The following is a 13,211-nucleotide window of genomic DNA, read 5'->3' on the forward strand; positions in this document are numbered from 1 at the left end:
AGGGTTGTCTTTTCGTCTTGTTTATGGTTTCCTTTGCTGTGCAAAAGCTTTGCAGTTTCATTAGGTCACATTTGGAGCCACACTTTGAAAGCAGGAAACAGAGGTTTGGAGACGGGGTGGACAGACTCCTCCAAGACTGCGGTGGGAAAGCTGGGGGCTGGGGTGAAATCTCAGCAAGTGTTTCCAAATCCATACTCTTTCCTGTAGGAAAAAAAAAAATCCAATATAGGCAGGAGAAAGGGAACATAATGCAAATAAGTACAGAGCAGTGAAATTTACTCTGTTGCATTTATGCATTTTCACCGCTCTTTTGCCCTTTATTATGATAAGTAGCAATAGTTTGCAAGAGCCTCCATTAACCCCTGAAGTCAGCTGAATGTATTCTATGCATTTCCGTGACAAGCAAAGTAAATGTCATTTATGGCTCTAATTCTCAAGAAAACAGGGTGAAATGTTATCCCAAGAACAGAAATGAAAGGTGAGGATGTTGGCCTTACGTTCAGCCGAGCATATGGTTATAGCTTCCTGGGTTTGTGGCATTTAGACTGTAGAGCTTTTCAAACGAGCCACCCCTTCGCTCCACACCGGAAACCCTGCTCCTTCCGTGGGGTTGGGAATCGCAGAGCACAGGCCTGACACCAGGGCTCCTAAGAGACCTTGGGAGGTGGGCCCTGGCTCTGGCCTTCGTTTGATTCTCTAGAAGGATCAGTAAGTGCCCTGTTCCTAACAGCTGGCACCCGAACAGGCCCCGCTGAGGACGAGGGAACCAGAAAAGTTGTTACACCTCCGTGATCAAGTGCTTGGGAGACCGTGCCAGGGAGCTACATGGCACATCTTTTTAGGTTACCCATGAAAATGATCAACTAGCGGTTTCCCGTGGGCATCTTTTTTACTTTGGGAGCACTTGCTGAGATTTTACCCCAGCCCCCAGCTTTCCCACCGCAGTCTTGGAGGAGTCTGTCCGCCCCGTCTCCAAACCACGTAACAGTGCATGGTTTCTAAAGATGATACTCGAGTAATATGTTGGCGCAGAAAAGTATTTACAGCGTGGGCTACGCGGGAGGTGGGCCCTGGCTCTGGGCATGCCTCTCAGGCATGCCTGAGCGTGTGGGCAGCGCACATGTGTCCACGACGGGCACAAGAGACAAACCAGGAGGTGCCCCGAGTGCTTGGAGGGATAAAGGGTAGGGCCCCTGGAAAGCCCCTCCCACCCTCTTCCCGTTGGCTGTGCCCCCTCCTCTCCCAGGGCCCGCACAGCCCCGGGAGGCGGTCGGCAGGCTGGAGGGGACAGAACAGAGGCCCTCCCTCCCATGGATCCAGTCTCCATTCTCCAGAGTCCTGGGCCCTGAATTCCAGGAGGGAGGACTTTCCAAGGAGGGCGGAGATAAGGCCGTGGGCAGGGCTTTGTGGTCTCCGGGCGGGGGTGGAGCTGGGGGTGGCAGGAAGCAGAGGCGGGGTCTGCTTTCAGGGCCGGGGCTGATCTTCGTCATCTACCCCGAGGCGCTTGCCACGCTCCCGCTGTCCTCCGTCTGGGCCGTGGTCTTCTTCGTCATGCTACTCACCCTGGGAATCGACAGCGCCGTGAGTGACCTCGGCGCTCCGCGTGCCGTGGGCCCGCCAGTGACAGCCAGCCCTCACAGGGCCAGGCCGGCCCCAGATGCCCTTGCGGGTCTCCCAAACCCCTGTGCCTGCACAGAGCCCCTGCGTGGGAGGCAGGGTCCCACAGTAACTGGCAAGGAGGCTTCAGACCAGCTCTCCCCTCTTCTTTCCCTGGGGGTGGAGGGGCACAGAAAGCCCCCCGAGAGTCCTAAACACACAGGCACAGGGCCGGGGACAGCAGGGCCGTGCAGGAAGACGAGGCAACGGGGTGATGGGACTCGCAGGGCCCGGGCAGCCTGCCCCTCAGCCGCCAGGAGGAAGGGTGCCCGTGCGGGGTGGGAAGCGGAGGCTGCGGCCAGGCCCGCTGAGCATCCTATAGCGGCCCTGCGTGCGCATGGGCGCTGGCTCGGCAGGCGGACTTCCTCGGGCTACTCCTCCGCGTGGCCTGCTGGGACCGCCAGCCGAGACCCCAGGCCCCACGCTCATCCGAGCTTCCTGGAAAGTGCGGAGGACCACGGATCCCCACCCTGTGACTGCTGGTCACGCGCTGTAGCCCTCCACCTCCATCTCCCCGTCAGCCTTGTCACCTGCCCACTGGGTGGGCACAGCCCTTGGCGGTGACTCCCATAATCAGCACTTCCTGGAGGAGGCGGTCCCAACAGAGCAGGGCAGAGAGGCTCCCCAGCTGGCCGGGTTTCGTGGGCGACACCCCGTCACGACAGTACTGAGAGTCAGGAGGGCTTAATCGGTGAGGACATGGCCAGTGGCCAGGCCAGGTCCTCCCTGGGAGCGAAACTAAGCCGCGCTTGTGGGACAGACACTTGCTTAGAAAAGCCCAGCACAGCTGAGCCTTTGTGGCGACGCAGGGGACGGTATTACGAGGGCCACGTAGCGCTCCACCCCCGTCTGGCAAATCCTCACCAGGGGACAGGGCATCTACCCCAGGTCCTCGCTCTCCGGTGGCCGCGTCTCCAGAGCAGCCCTTGCCGAGGGTGCATTCGGCACCCCAGACACCGTGCAGCTCCTGGGTGTGCGCGTCCGTTGAGTTGCCCGAATGGGGGCCTAGGCGGGGTGCAGAGCACCGGCCCCGCGCCCAGCGCTTCTCTGCCCTGTGTCGGCTGCAGATGGGCGGGATGGAGTCGGTGATCACCGGGCTCATCGATGAGTTCCAGCTGCTGCACAGGCACCGGGAGCTCTTCACCCTCTTCATCGTCCTGGCAACCTTCCTTCTCTCCCTCTTCTGCGTCACCAACGTAAGTACCTGCGTACCTGCGCTCGCCCGCCTGACGATGTCTCATTAGCATTTGGTGTTGGGCAGCAATGGTTACTGCTGTCAGACCAGACAGAACCACAGCATTTCCGAGGGCTGCACCCCTCCAAACAACCCATGACCTGTAATACGCGGGTGGCTGTGGTCACACTCGGGGTGGCCTTGAACACACGCAGGGAGCCACGGTCACTCAGAGTCGCCATGGTCTCACGCGGTCCCTGGGTGCCTGAGCACTTGGTCTGGAGTGTTTCAGAACCTGGACAGCTCCCTGGGAAGAGCCCGTGGATTTGTGGGCCTGGAGGGTCAGGGGAGGCCTGTCGGGGGGATGCAGGACCCAGGTCCCCTCCCTCACAGAGGCCCTGCCAGCTTTGGCATTTGCTTTGCCTTCATCCCTAATTGCTGGGGAGGAGAGGAGTTTTTCTTTTTCGGAATAGATGGGTCCCTAAGTAGCTGCTTGTGGACTGAATTTTAGTGATTCAAATAACACTCTCTAGGGAGTAAACTAGAAGTTGTCTGTCAACTGAAACTGCAGGCCAAGTTTATGCTTTGGAAAGCGCACCTTCGTGGGCGAGGCGTGCCACACCAGGCACCCCGAGTTCAGCAGGCGCTCCCGTCTCTCCTAGGGTGGCATCTACGTCTTCACGCTGCTGGACCACTTTGCGGCCGGCACGTCCATCCTCTTCGGGGTGCTCATGGAGGTCATCGGGGTGGCCTGGTTCTACGGTAAGGACGGAGCTTTCCTCGGGGGGCTGGTGTGCTCCAACCGCAAAGACCCAGCCCCTGTGCCGTCACTGCGACCGGCAGGGCCGGCGTCCTTGGGCTTTGTCGCTGTGCTGCTTCCTTTTTGGCAAAGCTGCCCTGCTCTGTGGTCACCACACATCACAGAGGAGGCTTGGCAGCCAGCTGTTCCATGGATCAGTGAGGACAGCCTGGATGGCAGCCTGAAATCCTTACTGCGGTCAGAGCACTCGGTGTGGCCACATAATCACGCTGCTGGTTCTTGAGGAGGAAGGATTTGCGAGGACGCTGGGACACTGGCTGGTGCTGGAGGCGAGGTCTCCGCACCGAGGTGGCAGGGGAACAGGCTGAGTGGGCTTCTCTCTGGGGACGTGCCACTAAGGCCCTCAGCTGACGGGAGGGGTGACGGTGGTGTTCAGAGAGCCGCTGTTCAGCGTCAGGCCAGAGCTCCTGACCCTGCGCGGACAGCACCACCTGGACTCCAGACCACCCCCCGCCCTGGTCCAGCGCTCATTCGTGGATTAGGCCTGGGAGCCCCTCGAGGTCAGAGGCCTGCTGGTCAGCAGGCAGCCGCTGGAAGGGGCGCCGCGCGGCCTGCAGCCGTGCTCCCCGGCCCCTCCTGGGGCGCCTGCCATGTTTCCCGGGATGTCCTGCTGTAGGTTTGACAGCTGCAGACGCTGTGCCCTTTCCAGCCTGCTGCCCGGGCCCACCTTGCGCTCTCTCCGTGTCTTTCCTGTGACCTGGGCTCATGATAACGGGCACACTCCCCTGCATGTGTACGTGCTGTAGCCCAGAGCCGAAGGTCTGTGCTGTCCACGAACCACGGTGTCGCAGCAGCCCCGGCGTCACACGAGGGGGCCGTGGTCTCTGCCTCGGCCCTGGAATTACAACCTGAAAAGCACTCCAGCTTTGAGAGGCTTAACTTGGCAAATAGTCCCTATTCCAAGAACTCTCCCAATTATAGTTACTTTGCTACAGAAAAGGGAAATATCAAGCTCTCTGTGCCTTCGTTGGCACCTGGAACCAATACTTGTCTATAGCTTTAAATCATAATCTCCCCACCCCAAAATAAAACCTCAGAGAAGGAGAGAGAGTACTTCAAACGTATCCCACAGCCGTGAGCGTGGGGCTGGCGGAGACGGGAGGGAGGCTGGCCCTGCAGGGACCAGGTGCTCCCCAAAGCCTCTGAAGACAGAGGTCACGCTGTTTCTCCGGACGGCGATTCACACCCAGAACGCACCCACCTCTCAGTGCCCCCAGGTCCCTGTGGACGGGTTGGCCCGCCCTGGACCTGCTTAAGGGCCCGAGGGGCCTGGTGGACACGCCCGTCTTTGCTGGCCTTTGGGGTCAGCCCCCTCCACCCCACTCCTCCAGGGTCCGAGTCCGGGATCTGCTGATGGGGTTGGAGTGTGAAGAGGGGATTCTGCAGGGCAGTGTAGCTCTGCTGTGTCCCTGCATGTGACACAGACTCGGCCAACCAGCTGCTGTCACGTGACCAGAGGCCAGGCCAGGCTCAGGGCAAGGGAAATCACTGTAAGATCTGGAGAGAGCTGTGGCACACGGAGCTTCCAGAAGTAGCTTTCCTTACAAAAGAATGTTCCCATAAACGGAGCGGACATTGTGACACGTGCTACTACAGCATGGAGGAACCTTGAGGACATCATGCTCGGTGACATAAGCCAGTTACAGAAGGAGATCCTGTAGGATTCCCGTGAGGTCCCCGGAGAGTCAGGTTCACAGACAGGAAGTAGGATGGGGGCGTGGCATGGGCTGGCCGAGGGGGTGGGGAGTGAGCATTTAATGGGGACGGAACCTCAGCTGGGGAGGATGAGAACATTCTGGAGGTGGTGGTGGTGCTTGCACGACGGTGTGAATGTACTCAATGCCACTGAGCTGTGCACTAAGAATGGTTAAAGTGGTAAGTTTTATGTTATATGTATTTTACCATGATTTTTGTAAATGAAAAAACAGTGATTACAGAGGGGATGCAGGGATGGCCGTGGGCCACAGGGAGGAGGACCTGAGATGGGAGGAGGGCGGAGGCCCCACAGGCCCCCTTGGGGTCATCGGTGATCCCAGTGTCACCACGGGGACATGCATCAGACCCGGGTCAGCAAGACCCCTGGGCGGCTGGGTGGGGCGGCCTGGGCACCAGCGTGCAGCCCGAGCTCCAGGTCCGCTGGGGGTGGCCCGGGGCTGGTGAGGGCCCGGCGGGGCCCACGTCTCGGGCAGGTGCCGTGCTGACCGCCTGCTTGGCCACCTCCCCGCAGGCGTGTGGCAGTTCAGCGACGACATCAAACAGATGACCGGGCAGCGGCCCAGCCTCTACTGGCGGCTGTGCTGGAAGTTCATCAGCCCCTGCTTCCTCCTGGTGAGGCCCCTCTGCCCCGCTCCACCGCCACCCGGTCCAGCAGGGCCCACACACGCCTGATGCTGGGGGAGGGGCTCGGTGCTGCCCGGGGACCAGGGTCTCCACGGGCGGGAGTCAGCAGGAGGGCAGGCTGGCCCCCCACATCCTCTGGTCTCCTGAAGGTCCGCCCCCGACTGGAGCCACTGGGAAACCACTCATGGGAGGCAGGGCTCCCACCCGATTAAGGCCCGTGTGTGTCCTGCTCGGCCCCTGTGCTTGGAGGGCATCAGCTGACCTCTGCCTGGAGGCCCGAGAGAAGGGTTAGAACCTGGGAAGACGGGTGCTCAGATGCGAGGCCGGACGGGAGCCGCTCAGGTTCTGTGATAGCACAGCCCCCAGGGCTCCCCAGTAGCTGCTGTCGTCCAGGCCATGCGTCTGCAAGCTCGGGCCTGCGGCCAGGTCCACCCACCGCCTGTTGCGTTGGAACACGGCCGTGCTGGTTCATCCACACATCCACACCACAGCCTCAGAGCTGGGTGGCTGTGACCGAGCCCCGACGGCTCACGAAGCTGGAACTGCCTGCCCTGTCTGGTGGCCCCAGGCAGCCGTTCAGCGGCCTTCCAGCTCTGAGTGCAGAGCCCAGGCCGGCGAGCACCTCGTGACCTTGGCCCTCCTCCTGTCCAGCCAGCCCAGCGGCCCCCAGGGTGTCCACGGATGGGGCAGGGGCCTCGGGCAGCGCCCCCTCCACCCCGAGGGCCAGTGAGAGAGGAGGCGGAGTGGGGGTGAGGTTCCCAGTTCAAGCCCCAAGCTCCCTGAGCTGCTCCAAACCCGCAGGGGCTGTTGGTCACCCCCAGCTACCCAGCAGCCTGGGGCATGTGACCTCCAGACCGGCCAGGTGTCCTGCTTCTCCCCGTGTGGCAACCTGTGAGGTGTACAAGGGACAGTGAGAGAATCCCCGCCCATCAGACTTAAGAATTGGAGGGATGTGCGCCCCGCAAGCACCCCCGCCCCATCCCGCAGCAGCCCCGGTCTGCAGAGTGCACACAGACGCCCACTGCCCAGGTTCACGGCCTAGTCCCGTTGTGCGGGGGACCCTCCACCAGAGCCACCCGCTTGGTACCCCTGCCCCCAGCCGCCCCTGACCCCTGTCCCTCGGTTTCAGTTTGTGGTCGTGGTCAGCATCGCAACCTTCCGGCCCCCGCACTACGGAGCCTACATCTTCCCCGAGTGGGCCAACGCGCTGGGCTGGACCATCGCTGCATCCTCCATGTCCGTGGTGCCCATCTACGCTGCCTACAAGTTCTGCAGCCTGCCCGGCTCCTCGAGGGAGGTGTGTGTCTGGACGGGTCTCCCTCACCTGCCCTTCCCCCCCGCCCCCGATTGTGAGGCCACCAACAAGGTCAGGCAGGTGTCCCTGACCCAGGCCTGCTCCCGCCTGCTCGTCTCTGCCCAGCAGGAGGGGCTGGAGGGGCGGGTGATCATGCCAGAGACACGTGGGCTGGTGTGGGGGTGGGCTGTGCCTGTGCGTGTGTGTGTGTGTGTGTGCGTGCCTGTGCGTGCCTGTCTTGGTGTGTGTGTGTCCTCACCTGGGCACATACACGTGCGTACTTGTCTGTGTGTGTCTCTGTGTGTGCACACATGCTCTACGGCGTGCAGTGCAGGTGGAAGGGCAGTGGTCTGAGGGTGGGGGTGGAAGCAGGGGACCCGCCCTCTCCTGGGGCCGAGTCCACGTGGGGCCGAGCAGGGCCAGCGGGATCCCCAGGCGGGCACCCCCGTGTGGGTTGGGGGTGGCTCTGGGCCTCGCAGTCGCTCGGGCAAGCTTCTGCGTCACCTATGAAGGAGGAGGTGGGTGGGTTGGGCACGGGGGTCCCTCTACCTCACATCTTGATGCCGGGATTCCTGGAAGAGACGGAGGGCACCTTTGCTCAGGGCCCACCACGAGCTTGACGTGGAGACGAGCCTCCTCCAGTAGTGGCTACTTCGAGTTGGGTTGGACTTTGCTCCAGGGTCTAAGGAGACCCAAGCCATCAGCTCCCACATCGACAGCCGTTGACCAGGGCCCGTTCACCCCGCTGAGGCTGGGCCGGTACCCACAGTTGCTCCTTGTCTTCTAGAAGCTGGCCTACGCCATCACGCCCGAGAAGGATCACGAGCGGGTGGACAGAGGGGAGGTGCGCCAGTTCACGGTGAGTGCCACTCTCCCCGCCGCTGGCTGGGGGCGGAGGCGACCTGGGTGGGTGACCCTCCTCCAAGCCCAGAGTGAGGTGCGTGGTCAGGACGCCCGCGTCAGCTGTGAATGCTGCACAGCCAAGCCCTTCCAGGGCGTGGACACTGACTCAAAAGCTGTGTGAGGGACATGATTTTAGGCAGGGATGGAGGTGGGGGCCTATTGGGACAGAGAACTTCCCCTTACGCAGTTTGAAGGGTCGCGACTTGGTTGCAGGATGCTCTGTTTGTGCTTTGCTTTCTGCCTCGTTCATTTCAGCCCTGTCATTATTTCTCCCTTCTACTTTCATTGGTCTACTCTGTCATACATTTATTAACTTTTGAACTTAGACCATGGATCATTAATTTTCAACCTTTCTTCTTTTCTAACATAAGCATTCAAGGCTAAGAATTTCCCTCAAAATACCCTGTTGGCTGTGTTCCACAACTTTTTTTTTCTTATAATTAGAAATTGTTGTTAACGTCTTTATTGGAGTATAATTGTTTTACAGTGTTGTGTTAGTTTCTGCTGTATAACAAAGCGAATCAGCTATATGTCACAACGTTTAACACGGCATTTTGTGTATCATTTAGTTCTAAGCGTATTTTAATTTTTGTTGTGACTTCTTCCACCCACGCTTAGAAGTCTGCCTTTAAATTCCCCAATATATGGGGACGTTTCATTTATCTTTTCGTTATTGATTTCTAAATTAATTGCATTGTGTTCAGACACCTTTTTACTCATTCTTTGGAGTGTACTGATACTCCTTTATGGCCAAGTACCTAATCAAATTTTATAAGTGCTACGTGTACCTTTAGGTGAGATGTATTCTCCAATTGTTGATATGCGATTCTCCTTCTGTCCATTAGATTGAGCTTGTAACTGCGTTGTTCAAATCTTTTACAATTTTGCACATTTTAGCTCTGTTTAACCATCAGTAATCAGTAGATATTTATGGGATATCTGACCCTGAAAGCATATTTGTCCAATTTCCCCTTGTAGTTCTACTGGGTTTTGCTTTATCTACTCTGAGCCTGTTTTCTGGGACAGGTATGGGTTCCGAATGATCACACCTACTTGGCCGATCCTTGCTCCCTTGCCGTGTTTTTGCTCTTTAAGTCCTTCTTGTCTGAGGTGACTACAGCTGCACTAGGTTTCTTTTGAGTTTACCTGAAATGTCTTTTGTGATCTTTTAACTTCCAACCTTGCAATCATCTTAACATTTAGGTGTCTTTTGCAAACCTCAAATACACTGGAATGCTTTAGTCTGGCAACTGGGCAGATTTAATCCATTTATATTTGTTGTGATTATTGGTCAGTGTCAGTTGACTTTTCTCATAAGGGGTTGAGTTCTGCTGCTGCTTCACACGTCTGGTCATTGTTAATTGGATTCCAGATATTGTGAGTTTTACCTTGTTAGAGGCTGGATGTATCTGTGCTCCTTTACATATTCTTAAGCTTTGTTCTGGGTCGTCATTAAGTTACTCGGAGACAGTTTGATCTTTGGAGGACTTGGCTTTTAAGACTTGTTAGGTGGGACCAGAGCGGCATTTAGTGGGGGGCGGTTTCCAATGCTGGTGCAAGACCTTGGTGAACACTCTACCCGGCGCCCCGAGATCCAGGAGATGCTCCGGCCTGGCTGCGGGGCGGACACAGCTCCTGTCCTGTGAGTTTCAGAGACATTTCCCGAATCCTGCTGGGAGGGTGTCTCCGGCCTCGAGTGCCCTAAATGCTCAGCTGAACCCTCGGGTCCCTGTGCACGTGCCCAGGGCTCTCAGTGCCACACTCGCCCCTCTGCAGCTCCATCCTGTGAACTCCAGCCGCCTTGGGCTCCCCAGCAGTCACCCCACCTCATCAGGCCAGGGGTTCGCTGCCCCACCTGGGCGTCCCCTCCCCCGCTGAAGCCTAGATTGCCCCTCGAGGCCGCAATGGGGCAGTTGGACAGACCCCCCTGCTTGTCTCCCTCGGGAAATCTGTCCTTTGCCATCTGGCCTCCTGTGTCTGAAAACCCATTATTATATATACTTTGTTCATTTTAAGCTGTGTCAGATGGTAGAATATATTCAATCCCCATTACTCCATCTGGACCAGAAATATCTTTTTTTTCTTTTTGGCTGAGCCGGGCATCTTGCGGGTTCTTAGTTCCCCGACCAGGCAGTGAAAGCACCGAGTCCTAACCACTGGAGCACCAGGGAATTCCCTGGACCAGAAATATCTTTGTCTGTAGCTGTGGCCGTTCACTTTGACGCTGCACATGGAAGTGTCACGTGTGCAGTATGGAAAAGCGTCTCCATCACGTACCCCCTTCCTGTGTCCCCCTTCACCGACAGTCACATTGTCCACGTCTCTGGAAGCAGCAGTTGGCCTTGGAACTGTGTAGCACCGTACGTGGCATCTGTCACTTTTTAAACCATTTCTTACACAGCTGCCCAGTAATCTGAGGATCACACAACCTCTCTGGTCCGTGGGGATCTGAACTGGAGTTTCCGGTTCTTGCCGACCCGCCCCGGGTGGCTGCTACCTGTGTTTCTGCCCTCCTGGTTGCAGCTTCACGGCCTGATCTCCACCTGTGGGGACTCCGAGAGGCCCTGTAAGCACACCTTCCTCTGAGAAGGTCGCCTTCGGCTCATGTGTGGCCAGGACACAGGGCCACTTCACCCCCGGGGGCGGGCCTCAGCTGGGGCCCAGGTGTACCCCCCCCCACCCCGGCCTCAGCACTGGTCTGGGGCGTCCCTGGTCAAGCCCTGCCCTCTGGCTGCCCTTTGGCTGCTGTGTGGGTGTGTCCTACGGCCCTGTGGTGGGACCGGAGGCAGAATCTTCCTACCCCCGGTGTGGCTGTGTCAGAAACAAGCCCTGCCCGTCTTTGTCTGGAAACGTTTACAAAACACGGTTCTTGCCATTTAGTGTGATCGGATGGTTTGTGCTCAAAACTAAGCTGAACTAACAGCTGGGTGATAACAGGCGATGACATTTGTGGACAACTAAATAGGGCCCCTGTCCGTCTCACCCTTCCCCGAGTGGTGAACGAGGCCTCATCCCCCACCCACAGGGTCACACAAAGCAGACAGCTCCACGGGGTGCAGGGTTCCACTGGGTCGCGATCAGAGGCCCCAGGGGGCCAGGGGCGTCGCAGGTCACGTGCGAGCCAGTAGGCGAGAGCTCTGGACCAGCCCAGGCACGCTGGCACCCAGTGTCTGCCCAGCAGCTGGTGCCACACTGGCCAGGGATGGCAGAGGCCGCTGTGCCCGCCGACAACATCTCTTTGTGAAGTGATGACTTGTCTCCATAAAATTAAAAAGGGGGTCAGGTCTGTGGTGCCCCAGGAGCAGTGCTGGGCCCCCAGCCACCCACTGGGCTCAGGGATCTCCCAGCTACAAGCCGGGCCGCCGGCCCAGGAGCTGCTTTTATCCTAGGAGCTCCTCCCTTCACGTCTGAATAAGCCCTGTTTTCTTTCCAGCTCCGCCACTGGCTCATGGTGTAGAGGGGAGCGGAGGAAGGAGACCCGCAGGGCACCATCCACGGCAGGACAGAGGCAACGAAGAAGGGAAATCTGAGTTTCGAGAGAAAGGAGGGCTGCTCCCACGCTGCACCTTCTGCTTCGCTGGACACGCTCAAGCCCTTCCCCTGACTGGTCACACCCTCTGTGCCACGGGGAGACGACCCTCTGTCCGCCGTGTCACTGTGTAGCTTCCCTAGTCTGTGCCCGTCCCGCAGGTAGAAACGTCTGAGTCGTGTTCTGTGCGTTAGAGCTGCTCCCTTCTCCCGTGCCCACCCCAGGGCCCCCTGGAGCCCACAGCTTGCTGTCATCCATGTGTGCAGGAGAAATACGATAATTATAGATTACGGATTCTCTGAGAATCCCAGCGCTCGCAATAGCTTCTGGGATCCTTTGTTTCGCTCGTATTAAAAATACCGAGTGCCATGTTTCGCCTAATTATGCAGAGGTGAAATGGCGGAAGCCATACGAAAGGTGACGAAGTGGGACCACGTGTCCCCACGTCACACAGGTCTGCTCAGAGCCCACGGAGGGCCAGGGCCCGGGTGTGAGATGGGGGTGCTGTTTATTTCCTTGTAGCTACAAGAAAACTCCATAAAATGCATGTGGGCTGCCACGACTCCTGCCCGACGTGGACCCCCAGCCACGGAGAAAGTGAGCTCGGCACGAGCAGGAGTGCGTCCCCCGTGGTGGTCCCCGACCACGCAGAGCCCCCGAGGTGGCAGCCTGGAGCCCCGCAGTCTTGGGAGGGAGACCCCGCCGGAATTTTATCTGAGGCACGTGTCACGTCAGGAAGAGCACTTGTTTCCTCAGGGAACGGCTTTTAGAATCGTATTACATGGGAATCAAAGCCCGTTCTCAGAATGCAGGGCTGGTTTCTGAAATCTGTTTGCTGACGTTCCCGTGGTCCTTGGCGAGGGTGTTGGACCCTCAGCTGAGAAATGCTCCCAGCACTGCCGTCCTGGAGGGAGCACGGCCACAGTCCAAGCACGTGCTGCTGGGCCGCAGGAGAGGCACTGCCAGACAGGCCCACGGAGGCTTCTTGGCCATCCCTGCGAATGGACCTCGGCCCAGGCCTGTGGAACCGGCCGCTCAGGGGAAACCAGCTTGCGGACCAGAGCGCGAGAGGAATCGGGCCCACCCTGTCCTTCCCAGGAGTGTTGAGCACTCGTGTAGAAAACCCACGTTGTCCACGTCCATCTGTCTCACAGTGGCCTCTTGTGTGGTCGTCACCAACAATAAAAGAAACCCATGGAAAAACGGCCAGCTTCCTGCTCGATGTCATTTTGTGCCAGAGGCTGCCTCGGGCCCCCCCCCCCCCCCCATCACTCACCTCTCCCTGGCCAAGAGCAAGCACGGCCCCTCCCAGGTCCAGTGGGCTTAACCCAGACCCACCCCAGGGCCCCCGCTGGCTGCGCGCCATCCCTTCCTGCCCCCATCTGTCCTACCTCTCTCTCAAGCCCTCACCTGCCTGGTCAGCTCCCCTGCAGTCTCCCCAGGTGTCCAGACCCCAGCCATGTGGTCTGACCACTGCTACCGCCCAGCCCAAAAG

The 13,211-nt window shown here is 58.6% G+C and overlaps 1 protein-coding gene across 4 annotated transcripts in view; it reads left to right on the top strand.

Annotated features, from left to right (window-relative positions):
* Positions 1-12,914, top strand: part of SLC6A3 (solute carrier family 6 member 3) — a 35,262-nt gene extending 22,348 nt beyond the window's left edge. For 2 of the 4 annotated variants that reach the window (XR_003001355.1, XR_003001356.1), the window contains exons 9-10: positions 1,469-2,347; positions 2,724-2,825. Coding sequence is in view for 2 of the 4 variants with exons in the window: in XM_024731966.1 (XP_024587734.1) it covers positions 1,469-1,581; positions 2,724-2,852; positions 3,493-3,592; positions 5,878-5,978; positions 7,120-7,287; positions 8,072-8,143; positions 11,621-11,644 (707 nt within the window). In the remaining 2 variants the exon portion in view is untranslated. Of the gene's footprint in view, positions 1-1,468; positions 2,348-2,723; positions 2,853-3,492; positions 3,593-5,877; positions 5,979-7,119; positions 7,288-8,071; positions 8,144-11,620 lie in introns of those variants that run through there. The other 2 variants (XM_024731967.1, XM_024731966.1) reach the window with 2 other exon arrangements.
* The last annotated feature ends 297 nt before the right edge of the window (positions 12,915-13,211 follow it).

The sequence above is a fragment of the Neophocaena asiaeorientalis genome, unplaced genomic scaffold (genome assembly GCF_003031525.2).
Source record: "Neophocaena asiaeorientalis asiaeorientalis breed wild unplaced genomic scaffold, Neophocaena_asiaeorientalis_V1.1 scaffold104, whole genome shotgun sequence".
NCBI lineage: Eukaryota > Metazoa > Chordata > Mammalia > Artiodactyla > Phocoenidae > Neophocaena > Neophocaena asiaeorientalis.